General features: G+C 38.0%; 2 protein-coding genes and 1 long non-coding RNA gene across 3 annotated transcripts; 1 reads left to right on the forward strand and 2 right to left on the reverse strand.

Moving 5' to 3' along the window:
- FFAR4 (free fatty acid receptor 4) lies at positions 1 to 9,724 on the forward strand. Its single transcript, XM_071748702.1, has one exon. The coding sequence runs from the start codon at positions 341 to 343 to the stop codon at positions 1,151 to 1,153; it is 813 nt and encodes a 270-aa protein (XP_071604803.1). The 5' UTR covers positions 1 to 340; the 3' UTR covers positions 1,154 to 9,724.
- On the reverse strand, positions 5,733 to 13,008 carry RBP4 (retinol binding protein 4). The gene is made up of 6 exons (XM_071748703.1): positions 12,701 to 13,008; positions 12,400 to 12,535; positions 11,640 to 11,776; positions 11,373 to 11,479; positions 9,521 to 9,733; positions 5,733 to 5,931 (listed from the first exon to the last, which is right to left on the reverse strand). Exons 2-6 carry the CDS (start codon positions 12,526 to 12,528, stop codon positions 5,918 to 5,920), a joined length of 600 nt encoding a protein of 199 aa, XP_071604804.1. The 5' UTR covers positions 12,529 to 12,535; positions 12,701 to 13,008; the 3' UTR covers positions 5,733 to 5,917.
- A 206-nt stretch (positions 13,009 to 13,214) lies between these two features.
- On the reverse strand, positions 13,215 to 16,176 carry LOC139798285 (uncharacterized). Its single transcript, XR_011726781.1, has 3 exons — positions 15,195 to 16,176; positions 14,866 to 14,910; positions 13,215 to 14,173 (listed from the first exon to the last, which is right to left on the reverse strand). It is a non-coding gene; the product is annotated as an uncharacterized lncRNA (long non-coding RNA).
- Positions 16,177 to 19,902: the final 3,726 nt, after the last annotated feature.

A 19,902-nucleotide genomic window follows, 5' to 3' on the forward strand; every position in this document is an offset into this window, starting at 1 on the left:
CCCACATCCTCCCACAGGTGGTGGCAGACAGCCCTGCTCGCCCCTCGCTCCTCGCTGCCTCCTCACGCACAGCAGCCTCACCCTTGTATGAGCTGCGTGGTGTTTACCCTCCCATTTCCTTGTTCCAATCCATCATGAGGGCCATAAACCACCCAGCTGGCACAGCAGAGCCCTTGGAGGTACGGGCAGGAGGAAGAGGACGGAGGAGGATGGTGGCCAGCCCGCCGCTCCAGGCCAGGAGGGCACCCGGGGTGCCACCGTGGTGGCTGGGAGCACAGCCCTTCCCTTAGGGCTGGTGCCACGGCCTGTGGCGGGTCTCTCATGCCTGCTGGCCATCTCAATGCTGGGGTCCAGGGGCGCACCAGGGAGGAACAAGACCTTCTTCCCCTTCTTCTCAGACTTCAGGGGACACAATGTGACGGCCCTGCGCATAGGGGAGTCTTCTGCCCTGGTCTCCATCTTCCTGCTGGCCTTGGCGGGAAACATCTGGGGCATCTGCCTGCTGATGCGGCAGCGGCATCGCCTGTGCGCTGCCAACTGCCTCGTCCTCAATCTCTTCTGTGCCGACCTGCTCTTCGTCACCGCCATCCCCTTCATCACTGTCGTGCGCTGGACCGAGTCCTGGGTACTGGGCAACGTCGTTTGCCACATGCTCTTCTACGTGGTGAGCCTCAGCGGCACCGTCGTCATCCTCTCCCTCTCGGCCGTCAGCCTGGAGCGCGTCGTCAGCATCGCCCGCCTGCGCCACACCGCCCTCCGCCGCCGCAAGGCGCTGGCCGCCGCACTCCTCCTCATATGGGGCTTCGCAGCCCTCGCCACCCTCCCGCTCTGCTGCTTCTTCACCGTGGTGCGGCTGCCCGCTGCCGGCGGCGAGGTGAGGGCGAGAGCCGCCTGGGAGGGCCGGCAGGGCGCTGGGAGGAGAGAGCCGGCCCGGGACGGTGTGCCCGGGGCAGAGAGGGCACCGGCGGCGCCGGGAGTCCGGTGGGGGAGGCGGGCGCGGGGCCGTGCGGCGACGGGGACTCGTCTGCCTCTGTCTCCCACCGAGGGGACACTGCCTGTCGGGGGCCGGCAGTGTGCAGCGCTCCGGGAGGGCGCCCAGGCTGTGCCCGGAGGAGCGGCCGGAGCTCTCTCGCCCCGGCAGGGCAGCTCCTGAGAGTCGGTCCCGCCATCCCCTCCCGTGCCGCTCTCCATGCGGATCCTCCTGTGAGCTATGTTGGGGTTTTTTGAGTTCCCAGTGCGGCTCGGAAACCCCTTTTCATCACACACTTACCCGTTACCGAGGGGTCGGCGTCCTGGGAGAGCTGCCCAGCACATGCGGCAGCCTATGAGCTAAATGGTCATGAACAGCTTTTTCTGCCTAGTATTTTGAAATGTATACAGAAGTACACCAAACATGACACATGAAATATGTGATTAAGGTCTATACATTTCTTTTTTAAAGTTGCTGTTAGCATCTGATACGAAATTTATGGTAACGTTTAGATTGTGGAAGGCTTCTAAAACCACAAAGTGATATATTAATTAAATATTCTGACTAGAAAGGTTTCACAGTCTCGACTGAGTTTTCAGCCATTTTTTCTATAGGCAATAAGAGAGTTAAGGACAACTTTGTAGTAAAAATAATGGTGCAATATTAATTTTCTTCTTTATTCTTTGTAAACAGGACGTTCAGATTTGCACCTTGGTTTGGCCCAGCATTGCAGGAGAAATAGCTTGGGATGTGACCTTTGCTATTGTTTTCTTTCTAATACCAGGATTAGTCATTGTCATCAGTTATTCCAAAATCTTACAGGTATGTTTTTCCTTTGAATTTTTTTGTAGAACAAAAGGGAGTAAACAGGAGCTCACTAGGCATCAACATATTGTCACTGAATACAAATACACCTAAAGGAAATAGACATATGCTCAGTAAATGGTAAGTATGTGATATAAATTGAGGCACTTTAACCTGTAAATAACAACCTGTATGTTTTAATTAAGAACACGCTTGAGCAGTGCATGACCAGAAGCCCAACACAAAGTTTGTCTTCATTTGTACAGTGTTTAATACTTCTCCATTTATGTGCTGTTCAGATTCAAAGAATGCCAGTCTCCTAAATACTAAGAGAGTCAAGCATTTGAAATAACTAAAAAGTAGATTTTGCTTTCCTTGAGCCTCAACTCCTGTCACAAGGGGTTTATAAGAAAGCAAAGAGAGGAAGGACTAGAGAAAGTCCCTCCCCTTTTAGATCTACTGATTTTCTGCACATATTTTTAGTACACAGCTCTTATTACACTTGTTCCTCCCCAGTTTCAAGCTTTGCAAACAAAAACTGTAAATTCTTTCTGAGTGGATGTTCTTTAACTGCTCTAATACAAGCCAAGATACCAGACACCATGGAGTTTTAATCTGTATTACAGCAAGCATGATAGTAGTTGCCTAAATTTCATTTTGAAACATCTGATTTCACACCCCTTTGTCTTCCAAAAACTGAATGAAGAAGAGCTGGAAACCTTCATGCTAGGTGCTGCAATGCCTAGTTTTTAGCAACTGCCCCCAGAAGATTCTTGATTCCTGTGTTAGGTAATTAAACTTTTCAAACTACATATATGGAAAATCAGAGAGTTTGGAAAGGAACCCCAAAATACACAGATTATTGAGCAGGGAATCAACTGATGAAACGCTGAGCACCAAGTGGCTGTGGGTACCTGCACCAGAGCTGCACATAAATGTTTTGATGAACCTAGGACCTAGAACCTGGGCTCTTCATATACTTTCCTATTGCTCAGGCTTAAATTCTTAGTCACAATCATCAGCTCTTAGTTTCTGTACACTCTGTAAGCTCATTATAACCTCGAGGTAAATACATTAGGTAAACCTCTTCTAGTGAAGTGAACCACTTGCCTTTTGCAACCTCGTATTTGCTGAAGTCAATGAACATACACAGTGGGGAGTCTGAGCCCTTTGAAAGAACTGCAAAACACTGCAGGACAAGGAATGCCACAGTCCTTGGAGAGAGGATGGTCTGATGAGGATGTTCTGTAGCCATTTTGAACAGTGGAGGCTGAGAAGAGTACAGAACTTGGTTTTCCCACTTTAATATTAGTCCTCTGTATATTAGCTAATGAGATTGTCCCCTTCTGAGGCTCAGCAGCTGCTGAGAAGCCCATTTTGGATCATTTTTGTTTATACATCTTTGGCAGATGTCTAGGTTCTTAAGAAATATTTATAGTAGGCCATTTATCTGTGAAAAATTCAGAAAACTTCAGAAAGAATGACAGATTATTCAGTTTATGTAAAATATATGTATATATAAAATATTTCCCATCTTTACCTTAATCGGGAAGCCATTACTGGTAGTAGTGTGACCCTTTCTTTAGTTGATGCTGAGAGGAAATGTCACACACAAAATAAGGAGGAAGAGTCATATACCTTTTGACTTTCCTACTTAGACAACAAATTGATCCAGGATTTTGAAAATACCCCTTCTCTACCCATTCAGGGGGTAAAATGGCATCTCAGTTACTTAGCCTAAATGTTTCTTTGCTAAGTATTTAAAAATATTTTTTTATTTGCATCAGACATGTAAATATAACAGACTTACTGTTTTATGCCAGCTTTAGTGAAGACAGGGAAGTATAGTATGAGAGTTAGTGTTCTGCAAGCCACTGGGATCCAATATCCTATCTAAGGACAGATGACTCACACCCATGAATACCAAATTCCTAAACTACCCATCTTCTGGTTATTACATCAGACAGTACTTTTTACAAGTCACAGATTTTCATAACATCAAAAGGACCACTAAGAGTTCAATTCTAATTATTAACTGAAAAATGCCGTTTACACAAAAATTAATGTAAAATCCCATTCCTATTTGAAATATTTCATGATTTAGTTACTGTAATAAATTCATGCTTCACCTAATACCTACCTTGTAGTGTCAGCATAGCTGTAGAAGAATTGGATTGCGTTCCTGCTTGCATATCAGCAGGATTGTTAACTGTGTTCCAGTTTGCATTTGTGAAGACAATCAATGGGTTTATTTAGATAGAACAAATGAAATCATAATTTGAAGTTAATGGGATTTCATGAGTAATTAAGATTCTCTTTTATCTGAAAAGTATTTATGGGTGGTAGAGAGCAATGAGGAAAACAACCAGCTTGACTAATTTGTGGTGAGTTCACAGGTGAGATGAAAAAACTGCTAGTAAAATGAGGATATTTGAAATTGAACCATTGACAAAAAGTAGAAATGGAATTCTACAAATTCTGCAATGCCTTTTTTGTAGTCACTTTTCAAAACAGAAACACCAGGTGTCAAAATTTACTATTGCTCTTGTAAAAATATGATAATAATTCTTCTAGGCTTCAACAAAAGTTACTTTCTTCTCTTTTCTGCAGATTACAAAAGCATCAAGAAGGAGTTTAAATGCTGGTTTAGCCTACTCACAAAATCATCGGCTACGTGTTTCCCAGCAAGACTACAAACTGTTCCGAGCTCTTTTTTTGCTCATGATCTCTTTCTTCATCATGTGGAGCCCAATTACAATAATTATTCTTTTAATTTTAGTCCAGAATGGGGAGCAAAATTTAAATATTTTGCCATCAGTTTTCTTCTGGATAGTATTATTCACTTTTGCCAATTCTGCTATCAATCCAGTTTTGTATAATGTTGCCTATTTCAGACGTAAACGTCAGGAAATTCTTCTCTGTTGTACAGGGAACCCTGTAAGGCGTGGGGCTGGTAAAGAAACCACTGCAAGAAGTAACCATGAACAACCAAATTTGTCTTTCATTACCAGATAATTACTTAAAGCCTGAGCTGTGCCACACTTTGGATGTTAATGTCTGCATTATCCCAGGTTGAACAGGTCACTGTGTTATAGTACTCTATGCCAGAGAAGGAAAAAAAAAAGCTAAATTTTTAATTCCTGCAGATAAAGTTCTCTTGATTCACTGCTTTGCTTCAGTAAGATTTGAATAATTTAGTCCACTGGATCGTATTCTCCATTTACAATGAAAGAAACAGGAATACAGCAGTGAATTTAGTGACTATGAAATAGTTGAAATAAGTGCTTACCAGATGAGTTAATTTCTATGAGGGTACTTTTTCAGTTTGCATAAATGTCATTAACTTTAATGAAGTTATAAGGAATCGATATCAAGATGGCACCTGATCCATGATTATACTGACACTTGATTATACACTTAGATAACTGCCTGGACATATGTTTGGGCAGAGTAACCAATTTTGTGTAAGGAAATAAGATGATAAATAAGTATTAAGCAAATGACTGATGTAGTTCTATCTCAAAATAAAATATGAACATCACGCATGTCGATTTGTAAATGAAGAATAAGTAATTGTTTACTTGTCATGCAGAAATTAGTTCTTTTTAAAAGATGCATATTTTTAATGCTTTGGTAGCAAAGTTAAATAAAGTTAATCAGTGATACATAGAGTCACTGAAATTCCTTTCTCCTTTCTAAAATGCTATCAAGAACAATTTACAGTATTTCCTAGAAAAAAAAAATTACATTGTACTTGAAAGGAAATCAAAACTTTTAGAAAGCAAATACATATATTTTAGGGTTTTTTAATTGAAACTCTTCAGAAATTGAAAACACTAAAAAAAAAATATTAAATTCTTAATTATCACCATCTGTTACCAATCCAAAACAGTGCATTAAGATAACAGTTTACTAAGAAAACAAATGCCTATGTATGTACAGATATGCATGCAAACAATTTGCATCCCCTGTAATCCAATTTTATTAAAATGTTTCATTGGTTTATTAACAAAGTGAGCTAGGCAGCTCACATAAATATAAGCAAAATCTAAATGAAGCCATTTAAAAGGTTTTGAAGATCAATGTGTTAACTTTATGTCCATGGTTCTGTTACATGGTTTCTTTCTATAGGTCTGGATCTCCTTAAGAGCAAAATCCTGAAATACACAAAAACCAATATGTTAGTTTCCAACTGTATTAGTAAAAATTAAAATACATAAACTTACACCAAATCTAAAATGCATGTCTAATTTCTTTAAAATACTCTTGAGTTCAGTAGTTTGCTACTTGTAATGGTAATGCCAATACTTTGCTATGCAGTTTATCATTCCAAAGAATTTTCAACTCAGAACAAAACAGGAATTCATCATGAGCATTTTAATACTTTAGTAAACAATGTGCTGGATATATCAGTGATAAGAGTTACTTATTTACTTCACAAGCTTTAAATTATTTGCTTTTTTGTAAGTATTAATTTAAGAATGTCTTTTAAGAAAACAGTCTCCTGACGTCTGAAACTTCTAATGGCAACAATAAACTATCTGTAGGAATATGCCACTCTTTAATTCACAGTTTCTGCTTCTAGTAAATGCTAACAGCAGATTCAGCTTTCAACTCCACTAACAGGGCATGGTACTGTATTTACAAGTAGTGCCTCTGTGACATCCACACTCATACGTAAAACCTAGAGCAACTTGAGCTATTATGCTGGGAGACTAAGTGTGTCATAGCCTGATCCATTTCTATGAAGGAGCTACCAACAGAAATGCAATGTAAGTTACAACTAAAAAACTTGATTTCCTATGCTTCTTTTTGCCTTAAGGAGCCAGTATACAAAGAACAAATACTTCATTTTTTTTTTCCAATCAAGAAAATCTTGTATGTCTAAAAAAAAAATCTAATAGCTTTTTTTTGGACTTCTTTTGAGTACAGCATTAATTTTAAAAGTGAATGAAAAATATTTTTGAAAAATATTAGCTTCAAGACATGGGCAGAGTATGCACAATTAGAAGCAGATACAAGCCTATTCTTGAAGCATGTATGTCAGTCAGTCAGCATTTTACCACTCTAACAACTGAATGCAGATATCTACAGACAATTGAAGCTGGCTTTTTTTGCTACTAATTCTGTAGTATAATTATAACTAATTATAAATAATACTTAATAACTACAACTAACTTTCAGTTTAGCTCACAATCATTCTCACATTCCCAAATGTATGCGTTTTGCAGGAACTTTGGCTTAACGATACAGGAGAATCCAGAATTAAATAATATTGTGGTAATTACAGGTCCTGATCACAGTAGGGGGAAAATGTAAATTTCTGGCTTTAAGTTTCATTTATACTTTGGTGCTGGGCTTGTACAAATACATTATGGCATAATCTTCAATAAACAGCAGACAGCATTAAGGACCTTATCTACTATTTTTCATTTACAAACATCATGGAACTCACATAGTCTTCAGTCCATGAGTTCACTGCACTCTACACCTAAAATCTAAGTATAAATTAGGATAGCAGACAAAGGATACAGCACTTTGGTACAACTATGTTGGATTTGATGTTTCTATAAAAACTAGAGGCAGCATTATTAACTTTTAAACTAATGGTAGGAAGACAGAATATTTAAAGCTGAACTTTCAAAAGACGTCCTGAGGTTTTATTTTCTATTGGTTCCATATTTTGTGAAAAAACATAAGCATTCTATTCTATAGAAGTTATGAGATACTTGGAAAAGTTATACCACAAATTAATAATAAATGAATATATTCTATTTTTTGTTTTGTTTATACTGTCTTCCAAAAATTGACAATACATTTGTTGCCTTGTAAGTCTATTACAGTGTAGAAATACAGAAACACAGATTCCACCATAGTGAATTGGACCAGTATTGGACTAGCCCAATATCCTGATTTCACAGTAGGATAGTATGTTCCCTCGGTTTGATAGAAATGCAGGAAACCACCAGAACACACATCCAAAGTCACAGCAAGAAAGCTATATATCTACACTTTATCTTAAATTAAATGCAAGAAACATCCCTAATCAACTCGTTATTTCATTCTCTCATCTTCATAAAGTCTTATTCTTGCTGTACTCCATTTGAAGAACAGTGAATGTATCATTCAAAACAAGAAAGTACCAATTTATATAATTACATTGTTTCTTTTCTATCCTATCCTTTATGCAATCAGACACAACATTCACAGAAGCCATTTTCCTTTGTATTTATGATGTCTTTTAGTTCTGACTGCCTTAAATCTCTTTTATGTTGTCTCGAAATTCTCATTCAGGACAATATTTTTATTTCCATTGTTATCAGGCACTTTTTCCATGTCACTAATCAGTATTCTAAACACCTTAGCAGGACTTTCAGGCAACCTGTTACCAGCTTTACAACATGGCAATGTATTACTATCTATTTACAGATCAGATGAACAGGTAATAGAGCCACAAGAGCTGTCTGTGCTCATCTGTTTTGACTTGAGAACATAAAAGTTCCTTCAGTCAATCCCAATTTATTCTAACATGTCATTTAGAAAAGCCTTTAATCTTGATTTACAGATTTCAGCAATGAAAACATACAACAGCTCTTGGTAAACTGTTCCAAAGGTTAATGACCTTTGGAGTTAAACAAATCACTTATTTATTTCTGCTCTGAATGTCTCTAGTTTAAAGTTTCATCCATTTTAATTTATTATTCCTTTTTGCAAGACCTTCATTATCCAATTCCCATTGTTGGTGTGGGCAAGTACAGATTTTGCTCAGGTCAGACTTAAACCTCTTTCTGATGGGGAAAGATCAAGGTCTTTGGAGCACTCACTAGAGAACACATTTACCAGCTTTCAACGATTTTCTCTGCTCTTTGAAACTTACTCACTTGGCCACACTATTGCATTGTGAGACCACATTCATCCCACTCACCAGCCAAGTCTCCTGTATCTGTATCTTTCAGAATGCCAGGCTGGGGATGGGTATGCTGTTTTATTTGACCTCAGTATTTTGATCTGTTTTCTTCATTCTTTATTATTCCCCACTCTGGGTCTAATCAGTCAGTGCATTACAGTTTTCTTCTAGATCATCAATTCAAGTAGCACAAATTACCATTTGGCCTTTTCCAAATACTTGAGCGCAAGTGATCTCATATGTAACCTTTCCTGTGTTGCAAGCTCAGCCTGCCTATATGCCTAAAGATAGGGTCATACTTGTAGTTTGAGGGATATGAGCCTCTTCCTTTGTGAAACCTGTCGTGAATGGTTGGAAGGAGGACCTGTGAAGTCAGGTCTGCTATAAGGTATCCTCTCCAAGACTTCTCATTTTCCTTAAAAGGCTTTTATGAAGAATTTTTCAAAGAAGTTTTTTGAAAATACATTCTATTCTCTTCATCAACTATTTTGTTGAGAAATGCAGAGTTCTGACTAAAGAGACATAATTTCTCCTTGCAGCAACTATGAAGTTTATCCTGTGTTAACTCATACTACATTGATGTAATTGTCTTATAATTTCCTCTAATAATTGTTTCAGGTGATGCAATATGCTGCCTAAAAAGTAGTACACCTTAGCTCTCTTTCAGATAAGGAAAGTAAAAGTTGGAAACAGCTTCCTAAAAGCTCCAGTTTTTAAAAAACAATATTAGAGCCACCAAGTAAAAGACTTCATGAGTTTGCTCTTTAATAAGCAAGAGCCTCCCAGCGCTTTAGTGATTAAATCCTGAAATAAAATTCTTCAGAAAAAAGCATTCTTACCATTATGAACAATAACTCTGTATTTTCTTTCTAAGCAGAGGTCTATTTGCCTTTGTCTGACAATTTTCTGTGCCTCTGGAGGCAATCCCTTGGGGTCCCGGGAGAACACAAAGGAATAGCTGTCAGCACAAGTGCCATCATCATTTAATTGGCGGCAGGAGTAATGAAGAGCATATGTATCATAATCTGTGTCCACTACCCAGTGATCATCATCTGGAAGAAGCCATTGAGAAGAAGCAAAGGCATTAGAGACAAGTAAAACATAGTAAACCTAATGAGATTGTTGCCATAATTCTGTTAAGAAAATAATACAACAAAGATTGGGATAAATGGTAACAGATTAGCTCTCAGTTTCTTTCTGTGTCCAGTATTTAATTCCATAATTTGAGGGGAGGTTTTTTGTGTAAAAAAAGAAAATGAGTATATTTATCAGGAGCAGTGATGGAGAGAAGAGGAAATGATTGGCACCACTGCTTCTCCTCTAACCTGGGCAGCAAATAAGAGCAGCATGAAGTGTTAATAAACATCTTGTAAATCCATGACTGAACATCACTATAAAATGTGGCAACAAACACAAAAAAGAGCCATGTATTAGGCTATCTACCATGAGATGCAAAGAAAGTTTTCTTACTTCAAAAAAAAAAAGGAGGTCAGACAGAAAATAGTTTAAAAAAATAAATAGAGAAGATAAAAGTGCTCTTGGTCATGCTAGCCATCTTCCAGATTACCCAAAACCATAACTATTTTCCTACCAGGGGTGTTATTTGAATTGTATTTTTAAGGAAAAATATTATTGTGGATTACAAGCATATTTGCTACAAGTGCTATCATAAAATCTCTTCTCAAGCAGTTACGCTTTCAGAGAATTCTTAACTATTTAGCTAAGTAATGTGATAAATGCCCGATAACACAGAAACCCTGTGCTAATGGAAGTGAACCTAGGTGTTTGCAGTAAAAAGTGTCATATGTACACCTTAACTCCTGGAGCAAAAGATCTGTCTTGCATTTTGTCTGTGCTGGTGAAGGCAACACTGTTCCCCATCTCTCCTATGCATGGGGACCATACAGTTTTTAGAAAGGGAGCATCCAAAGCTTTCTTTGTGTTTGAGAAAATGGCCCTCCAACCACTTGCAAATTCTACCTGCTTCTTTTAGAAACAATTAATTTGTCCTAAATATTCTGATCTGTCTTCTTCATCCTTTATTATTCCCCACTCTGTGTGTAATCTTTATGAGTCAGTGCGTTACAGTTTTCTTCTAGATCAGCAATTAAAGTAGCATTTTGAAACTATGGAAATATAATGAGCCTGAACCTCCACTTGGCTCAATAAACTGATTATGTGTAGGGTGTGACAGAAGACAAGATAGGATGAATATACATTCTGGATTTGTTTCCTAGAACAGATACATCTCTGGATTTGAATACATGAGACCAAGCTAAATAACAGTGGCCAAATCATCTTCCCTGCTTGACCAAGTCTAACATAAGGCTTTTTAGAGAGAAAAAAGCATCTGGCAGCTAAGTTCTGAACAATAAAATATTTAATCTGCCTTTCATTTCTTTCCAAACAGTGACCTTAGATTATATAGTTGGGTAACAAATAAGAGAAATACAAAGATACACAAAGGCTTAGTCTTCACTTCTTTAAAGAAAGACAATTAGCAGTTGCACATAAAACATGCATGATATTTGTGAGAGTTACTAGATGTTTATAATAGTTATATACTTATGATAGTTATGTGTTTCAAGTGTATTTAAGAAACTCAGCACTACTTTTTCCTTCCCTAGCATGGACAACATAACTAGGCTCCCAAGCTGTTCTGCATCTTCTATAGCATAGTACTGTACTCACTTCCTTTCTGCAGAAAAGAGGCAACACCCCAGTACTTCATCTTGAACTTTGCAGGATCCTCTGTGTCAGTGAAAGAGCCAATCATGTCAGCACAGACATCCCAGTTACTGTAGCCAGAGAGACAGAAAATGTCATATTCAAAACGAAGAGCACAGATTCAGTGTGGCTGTGTTCCTACCACAGGGGTAGTAGGTAGGATTAGAGCACCATGTAAGCAAAGTGAAAGGTTGGTGAAATAGAACCAGAGGAAGATTGCAAACAACTTACTTGAAGAGCCTGACTCTGCCCTTTGCAGTGGCAGTCATTTGTCCATTCTCATCTACAGTGAATCGAGCTACCACATTGTCCTGCAGAAACAGCCCCTCAGGATCTTTTTTTGCCATAGCATACCAAGTGCCACTGTACTGCAAGGAAACAAGAAAGGCTGCAGTTAGACCCAGAAGTATGAAAAGCATTACAAACAGACATTAAAAACTATGGGAGATAATAGAGGGAATGACATGCAGTTCTTTGACACCATGCCTGAAAGCTGTACCTACGAAACAAACCTAGCTCTTCCAGCAAAACAAAACCACAAATAGTGCAGACAGGCTTTATGAAAAGATTGTCACTTTTTAGCATCTTATTTGTATCTGCAATTCTCCAGTATTTAGAATACAAAATGTGGTGAGAAGAGGGTAACAGCTGTCAGATCTTGACAGATCTGTGTATGCTTTTTCCTTGCGATGATGTCTGAAAACACCAGAGAATTTTTTTTTCGTGTAGACAATTCAGTCACTACATTCCTTTTGTTTAGACCATACAGTTTGAGACCAAGCTGGTAAACCTGAGTTTCTGCAGTGCCCCTTTATCAGATCCATCAGGATCCAGCATCTGCGGAGGTACTGGCAGCACCTCACACCTCTGTTGTATCTCAGTATTGCAGACTGTGACTGAGTTAAAAGACAGACACGCTGGTGTTACTGAATGCCAGATGTTCTAGCCTAGGAAGAGGACGAAATCACAGATCCAGGAGAGAAAGATTTACCTTGGTCTTGTCGAAGTTTTCCTTTACTTTGAAGCTGCTTACTCGGCAGTCCCGCTCTGCCATGCTGCAGCCCAGCAAGGCCAGTGCCAGCAGCAGCAGCCAGGGCAGAGCTCCCTCCCTGTGGGCCATCTCGTCCCTGCAGCAACAGCAAACAGAGAATAGCATCAGAAACAGGCTCTGTCACACAAGCAAGGAAGGAAGCCTGCCCTGACAGGTCCCCAGGACATTACGCATCTTTCTCTGATTCATGTGCAGGCAAGGCACCCAGCTGTCCCCAGCCCACCACAGCAGGATCCCTTACAGACAATGCCGGTCCCTGTAGCCTCTTGAGAGCCAAAGCTTGATGGCAGCAGCAGGGGTCCAGACACGGAATGATTTATGTAGCCCTGGGGCTTTCGCAACTCCCTGAGCTCCAAAGCCAGCACTGGAGGGGGAGCGGGGAGCGGCTGCTGCGTGCCCCCGGCCGGGGCCTCTTCACGGCAGCCTCTTGCATAACCCTCGTGGGCTCAGGTGGTCTGTGACCCTGAGCAGTAGCCAAACAGGCGCTAGCAACAAATGCCTCTCTTTGGTTTTCCTAGCCCAAAGGCAGAGCTCACATCTGGGGGAGGGATGTGCACACGTGTAGGGATAACAAAGGAGAAGAGAGGCACCCCCGTCTTTGGTCTTTACACGGGGGAGAGTGAGCTGCCTTCTCTCTCTGATTTTACACACTGCAGTTCAAAGTCCTTCTTACCCAATGTGCTCAGACCAGTTACAAGGTGCAGACTTGTTTCCTCTACCTCCTCCCCAAATTCCTTTCTTCTCTTCCTCTGATAAATAGTGACAAATACCATAACTGCAAATTTCTGTTAACGTTTCTGCAAAGCCTGGTCATGCCAGAACCTCTTCAGGACCTCATGACTGATTTCCTCTTACTTCCCAAAGCTGTTTCATGATCAGCTCCCAAGCGTAAGAGCTGGGGCCCTGCAGATCTTCAGGAAGTCGTAAGAGCACTTTTGTGTAGTGAGATGTGCAAAAGTGACAGGACATACGTGTGGTCAGACCCATGTATGCACCACATCTGGCCCTTTTGATACCATTTTCCAATCAGAGCTTCCAGAATTTCTATTCTGTTTCTGGCAAACTGTTTTCAGTTATATAAACCATTATTGTTTTCTCCTGTTCAGGCAAGTTTTGCTGCCTCTCAGTCAATATTTGCTCTATCGTTTCAACATCTTTAGGAAGCATTAGAGAAAAACCTGTTAATTATTTTCTAGATATGTAACCTGGGCAGGATAGGAATGATTGTTACCAAGATAATTAATTCACCTACTTTTTTCACTTCCCAGTTTTGAAAGAAAACAAAAATCTTGTTAGTTGAAAGGTCAGCCCTCATTACTTTAAGAATTAAGCAAAAATATAACATAAATATGGAGATAACATAATATTTTAAAAATCCTTCAATAATAGGTGATGTACAGAATTAAACCAATTTATTCAGCATCGTCTTTCCCAGAAATTTATTTCAGCCTTATATACTTCTCATATATGCAAAAAAATTTTGAAATTTTTACTGTTACTGCCTTTTACAGTCTTTTTTCACGTGATACAAACAGTGGCATGGTCTATTATTTGTTATTCTTTCTTTTCTGTTTTGTATTAGAGTTGTTTTGCATGGAGGGTATATTTTTGTTCACTTTCTGGAATATCAAATGCTCAGGGCTGTTCCAAGTCTGTTCTGAAGCCTTTGATTTCCTTGGTAACATCAGATTCCATTTTGTTTAACATTAAGCTCCTATTTGGAGTAAAGAACATATGTAATGCAGGTAATTAGAAAGGTTGATGCATATTAATTGTACTCAAACTTTCAACAGTTGCATTCAGTAAGCAAACATTTTTAAACTGAAATTTTTCAAGTTTGCAAATTTCCACATTGACAGAAATGAAACAGCAATCTACATCCATCTGGTGGCTTTCAGAACCTTGCTCTGCCACCTGTATATACTGTATATACAGCTTTGTATATATATATATGTACACAAACATTTTTACAAAACATATATAAACATTCACTAGTCTTAATATATTAATTCATTATACAAGATCAGAATCAACAGGGATTTTCTTTGCTCAGTGTCTCACATGACAGATACAAAGAAGAGGATTATAGCTTAATTTCTAACCTTTAAGTCTAATACTTTCTTTGATACCAAATAAAAAAATTATTTCTTTTTTCTCTTCCTATTTGTGAAATAATATTATTTCTCTTAAGTCTTTCCCCTTCAAAAATCTGTATACTGCTTTATATTCTCACAGAGGTTAGTTCAGGAAAAAAATCTATCTCTATAAAATGTTGTCAATAACACAGTTATCCATGAAAATTCTACGGCAGAGGTGTGCAAAGGAATCTACAGTCATTCAGCCAAACAAATCAAAACCTGATGACATTTGATCACCTCTGAAAATCTAGGTCAGCAGTCCTCTTACACTTACTTCGTGTTGTACCCAGCAGTCTATCCAATCCGGACTTCACTGAAACAAAAATAATAATAGGATCATGTCTATATATGTGAGAAAGCAATTATAATATCCTCAATTAATCTGAATTAATCAACAAAATTAAATCAGAAACATGTAATTTCGTATTTCTTTAATTACGAACCTCCACTAATTTCTGCAGCCTCACAACTTGTATTCGGTGGATGTGCCTGGCAGAGACATAGAAATTATGAATTTTAATACATTCATATCTTTAAGTCTGTGATCTCTATGAACTCTAGGCAATGCCTGAGAACACCCTTCTTTTCAACTGTTACCATTGTAGATTTGTGGGACAGCAACTGCAGTGAAGTCACACCCACATTTCTGTCAGATTTCAACAACTGCACAAGAGGACCTGGACAAGTCAGTACAATTTGAAGGTTACATAGTGAACATTTGTCTCTGTCTCTACGAGGTAAACTCTTCTTCCAACTCTGCCAACCTGAGACACAGTTTACATTAATGAAGTCCATTCACAGATTCAGCTAAAGCACTTCTTTGGTTCAATGGCACAAGCTTTTTAGCCAAAAAGGCTCCTCTGTTAAGTCAGCTGTGTCTAGATCAGGAGTGTATGGGAGGGGGGATGGAAGGCTGCTGGAAGACTACAACTCTTATGGCAATTCAAGGGTGAATTTTTTCTCAGTCCTCACACATGTAGCTATGCCAGCACAGCTACGTAAACTCATAAAACAGTGTAAACTTTGCCTCAGTTAATCATCATTGGGATTGACTTGGGCTATGGGTTTGGTTGAGAAATGATGTGAGCAAGTGATCCTCATCTAGATCTTTGTGACCTGGATATACTCCTTGTGGATTTGTACTTCTCATGCAAACAGAAAGGACCTGTATTTGGGCCAGGATTTCAGTTGATTCTGAGAGCAACGTGCATAGATCAAGTCAGTGGCATCAAATGATCACTGGCTTATGGGAAAGTTTAGATAATTAAATTTAAAAGAATTTTTAAACTATGGATAGCACAAAACATGCAAACAACCTTTAATGTAAAGCACACATTTAAAAAACTTGTGTGAAATTCAACAACAAACTCGATAAATTTCATATATGACTTTCCATTCAGATGTTTATAGATTGAAGTATATTTTGAATATTATAGAACATTTTTTAAAATATTTAACTGAAGGTGGGAAACATCTTCTTCTACCTTTGAACGGTGCCATGAGGCCAAAAAAGGGGCTAAATGCTGGCAGTGATTCTGTGATTGAAGTATTTTTTACATTAATAGCCTGTAAAATTCTGCAATGGTCTCCATTAGGAATAGCAACAGAAAATACACATAAAAGGCAAATTTTCAAAGGAAATGGCAGAAAAAAGCTTTCACTGTAGGAATTGTTTTAGTCTATTTTATGATTCTATGAGAAGGACTTGTCCTAAATTACTGTTTAAAACCTTTTTAACACTTCAAATTTGAAGCTTTAAATATTTGAAGAACTAGAATTTTAGAATTTTATTTACGGTCACAAGAGTAAGGTCCAGCTCCTAGGAGAAAACTGGCTCAAAGAACTAGTAATAGGAAATAGAACATCTATTTCCAGCCAGATTGGAGTACAGATTGAAAGACTTTTTGCTGTCTTTTATTTATAGAGTGGCATTCACAAACATGGGTACCTGCCTCTCTTTCTCTTAGAGGCAAATTTTGCAGGGCAATGAGTGCTGTTTGCACAGAGCAGTGGATTCAAGTGAAGCCACTGCCTTGTGTAACCAGACTCATTAACAAGCAACACCAAAAAAAATGGCATGAGCTGAGCCAAGGAGCTCCGTGTACTTTGTAAAGGAAAACTATGTACCCTGTCACCAGCACAACTGTTCCCCTTGGTGGCACTCTGAGTACAGAGGTCAAGGACAGAATGCAATTGAAAAGATTGGCCTTTGCACCATGCCAGCCTGCATGCTACCTGTTTTTTAATATTAATGTTGTGACTTTCTGCTTATGGAGTAAATTTACCTTGAACTCCTTGTAAACAGCATTTTTTTAAAATTAGCTCAAAGTGGTACTTTTATTCTCTTTAGCAAGCTATGATTCTGAACTGAAATGGTTTTCTAGATATATTTACTAGATGTGTTACTAAAATATATGCATCTTGAAACAATGATGTAAAGTTTGCCAACGGAAAGGCCAGACTGGTAAGGAAAGCTTAAAACTGCAAGTGCTGAAAGATCAGACATAGTGGAGCAAGTCCAGCAAAAAGCCATGAAGATCACTGAGCAGTAAGAGAATCTGACTGAAGAAGAGGATGAGAGAACTGGGACTGCTCAGCATGAAAAGGGGTTAGGGAGGTCTTACAAAGTGTATAAATATCTGTTAGGAGTGTATAAAGAAGACAGAGTCAGACCCTTCTCAGCTGTGCTAATAGTCACAATAATAAAAAATGGTCAGGTAACTTAAGATAACCTTCTAGTAAACTTGAGAGTGGATGTGATTAAAAGACTGTGGTTCTTTGCTCCATTTGTATAATAACATTCCTGCCAAGATACCAAGAAATCCATGCTCATGGTCAAAGCTACAGTATATCTGGCAACCCAGGTTAACCCCTTCATGCTAGACTTGCCATTTGGTTCAGAAACTCTCCCCTAGAAGCTAAAATCTCTGTTGATTATTTACTTCATGAAACCCCTGAGCTAATCCTTCGTAGTTTTAAGGGACTCTGAAAACTTGCAGCCATGTGGAAAAATCAGCTAACTTATTATCTTCAGTGTTTGCATTTTTAAGACTACGTCTGTAAAAAAAAAAACAGAAAATCATTTTAAAAGAAACATCAGTTTGAGGTTGTTTAGGTTGAGGTTGTTGTAAAGGTCCCCAAAACTTATCAGATCAGTGCCACCAAAACCTTCCAGTGCCAAAAAAATGGCTGCATTGGAGACTCCCAGTACTCACTGTAAATACCTACAGAATCCATTCTCACAAACTAATAACTTATTTCTAAATATTATTTTCTTGCATTATACATAAGAATCACAGACAGTGACCATGAAATTATCCACACTGAAAGCCATGAAATTTAAAGAAAGACATTTGATCTGTGTTTCTTCAGAAAATCTTAATGGAGTGAACCACGTTAACTGCTATCAAGTGGGATAGAGATGCTCAGACACAAACACTGAGCTGAACTGGGAAACCTTATAAATACCTTTGACATTTACATGCTGCTTCAATCTATTTAAATAACCACGTCTGTCAGTTATCCTTCTTAGGGTTTCCATGTATCACCAGGGCTCAGGAACGGTCTGCTACTAAGAACTACTCCATAAATAGTTTGATTTTGGTAGTAACTACGAACGTCAAAGGCAAATGATATCATATGTATTAAAATCACAAAGCACACATATTTCTGATAGTCTCCTAAATTAAAACAATTTGAAAAAAATATAGCATGCTGCTCATCATGTCTTTAATTCAAACTATTGCAGCATGCAAAAGGATTGAAGACAAATGCATATTATTTTTGCCTTAGATAGTTCAGTGAATATGAGTGTGTGAGGTTAGTTTCTCGAGTTAAACTTCCATGCATAAAATAGATAGTACATTAAAATCTATTTTATTATTTGGTGAGCTTATTAAAAAATTGCTGGGATATATGATAGCAAAACCATCTTTGAAAGTGCAGGAAACATGAATTATTTTTTGTTATAGTTTCTCATAATAAACCTAAATACTAATGGGAATTAGCATTACGAAAGATAAAATGTTCAATAGTGTGGAAAAAAAGAGTAAAAGACATAGAACAAAAAATAACTTTCTCATACCAGCAGAAACTTAAAATTAGTTGCAACATTAGAATAACAAGATATTTAGATGGTCTAATTTACAAAATTCATTAAAATACTGATATGAGAAAAACAAAAAAGCATCAACAGAAATACATTCAATTTTCCTAACTCTAAAATGAGGACTTCTATAAACATAAGGTACACTTATGTACCAAACTACATTTTCACTCTATCAAATCACTTAATCTTCTTGGTTTGTCTTAATTATTTATGTTTAATCAATATGTACATAGAGTTCACAATGAAACATGATATGACTAATAGAGCAATAATTGAAAAAAGCCAACTGAACTGTCTTTCAAACATAAATTTCATAAAGAACTTTTACAGGTTTTTTATACTTTTTTTCATGTCATTCTCCCAACACTTTACAGAGAAAGAGTGCAATTATAAAAGTGAATGTAAATTAAGGGGGGAGAAAAAGAACTGTTTGATGATTTAACAATTATTATAGGACAGCCTAGCTGCATCTGAAATATTTTGCTACCAAGAAAGATTTATCATCTTACAGTAATGCCTAATTAAAAATTATCTTTTTTTGTTATCTCAAACTACAAAAATTGTAATACATAATTTATAAAAAACAGCTGAGCACAAGAAATACTTGGTAGAACCACAATAAACATTTTAAGTGGCTTTGCATATTAAAAAATGGGTATACATGTTAATAAAATAGTTGGCTTACAAAAATGTTGACTCGTCAAACCTCCCTACCCCCAAAGAAAAGAGTGTATCTGTCAAGCTGTCTGTCTTCACTTATTCTCCCTCCAGAGAATCTATTTCATAGAATTAATGTAATCACAATAGAAACCACAACTAATGTTTGTAAACTGTTTTCTCATATGTGATAAAAATGAGTGTGTAAATCCTATACAGAAGATAATTTTCTTGTAGCTGGACACAAGACCAATAGACCCTTTCTACTTCAAAGAAACTACTATGTAGAATGTTCCAAAGGCTGCAAGAAAATACAGTAGTACTGCAAAAGAAAAAATTACTAGTCTTTCACACATTTTCATTGGAGCTCTTCAGTATCTTGTCTTTTAAAGGGCATCGTGAAAAATATTAAGCTATAAATTAGGCAAATGACAGATGTAGAGAAATAATTTCACTCTATTGTCTAAGTACATAAAAATTATTTTCAATTTTCTCCATTGCTTTTATAGCTATTCATCAAATTATGGAAAAAAACTATTC

Source organism: Heliangelus exortis, chromosome 7 (assembly GCF_036169615.1).
Source record: "Heliangelus exortis chromosome 7, bHelExo1.hap1, whole genome shotgun sequence".
Taxonomy (NCBI): Eukaryota; Metazoa; Chordata; class Aves; order Apodiformes; family Trochilidae; genus Heliangelus; species Heliangelus exortis.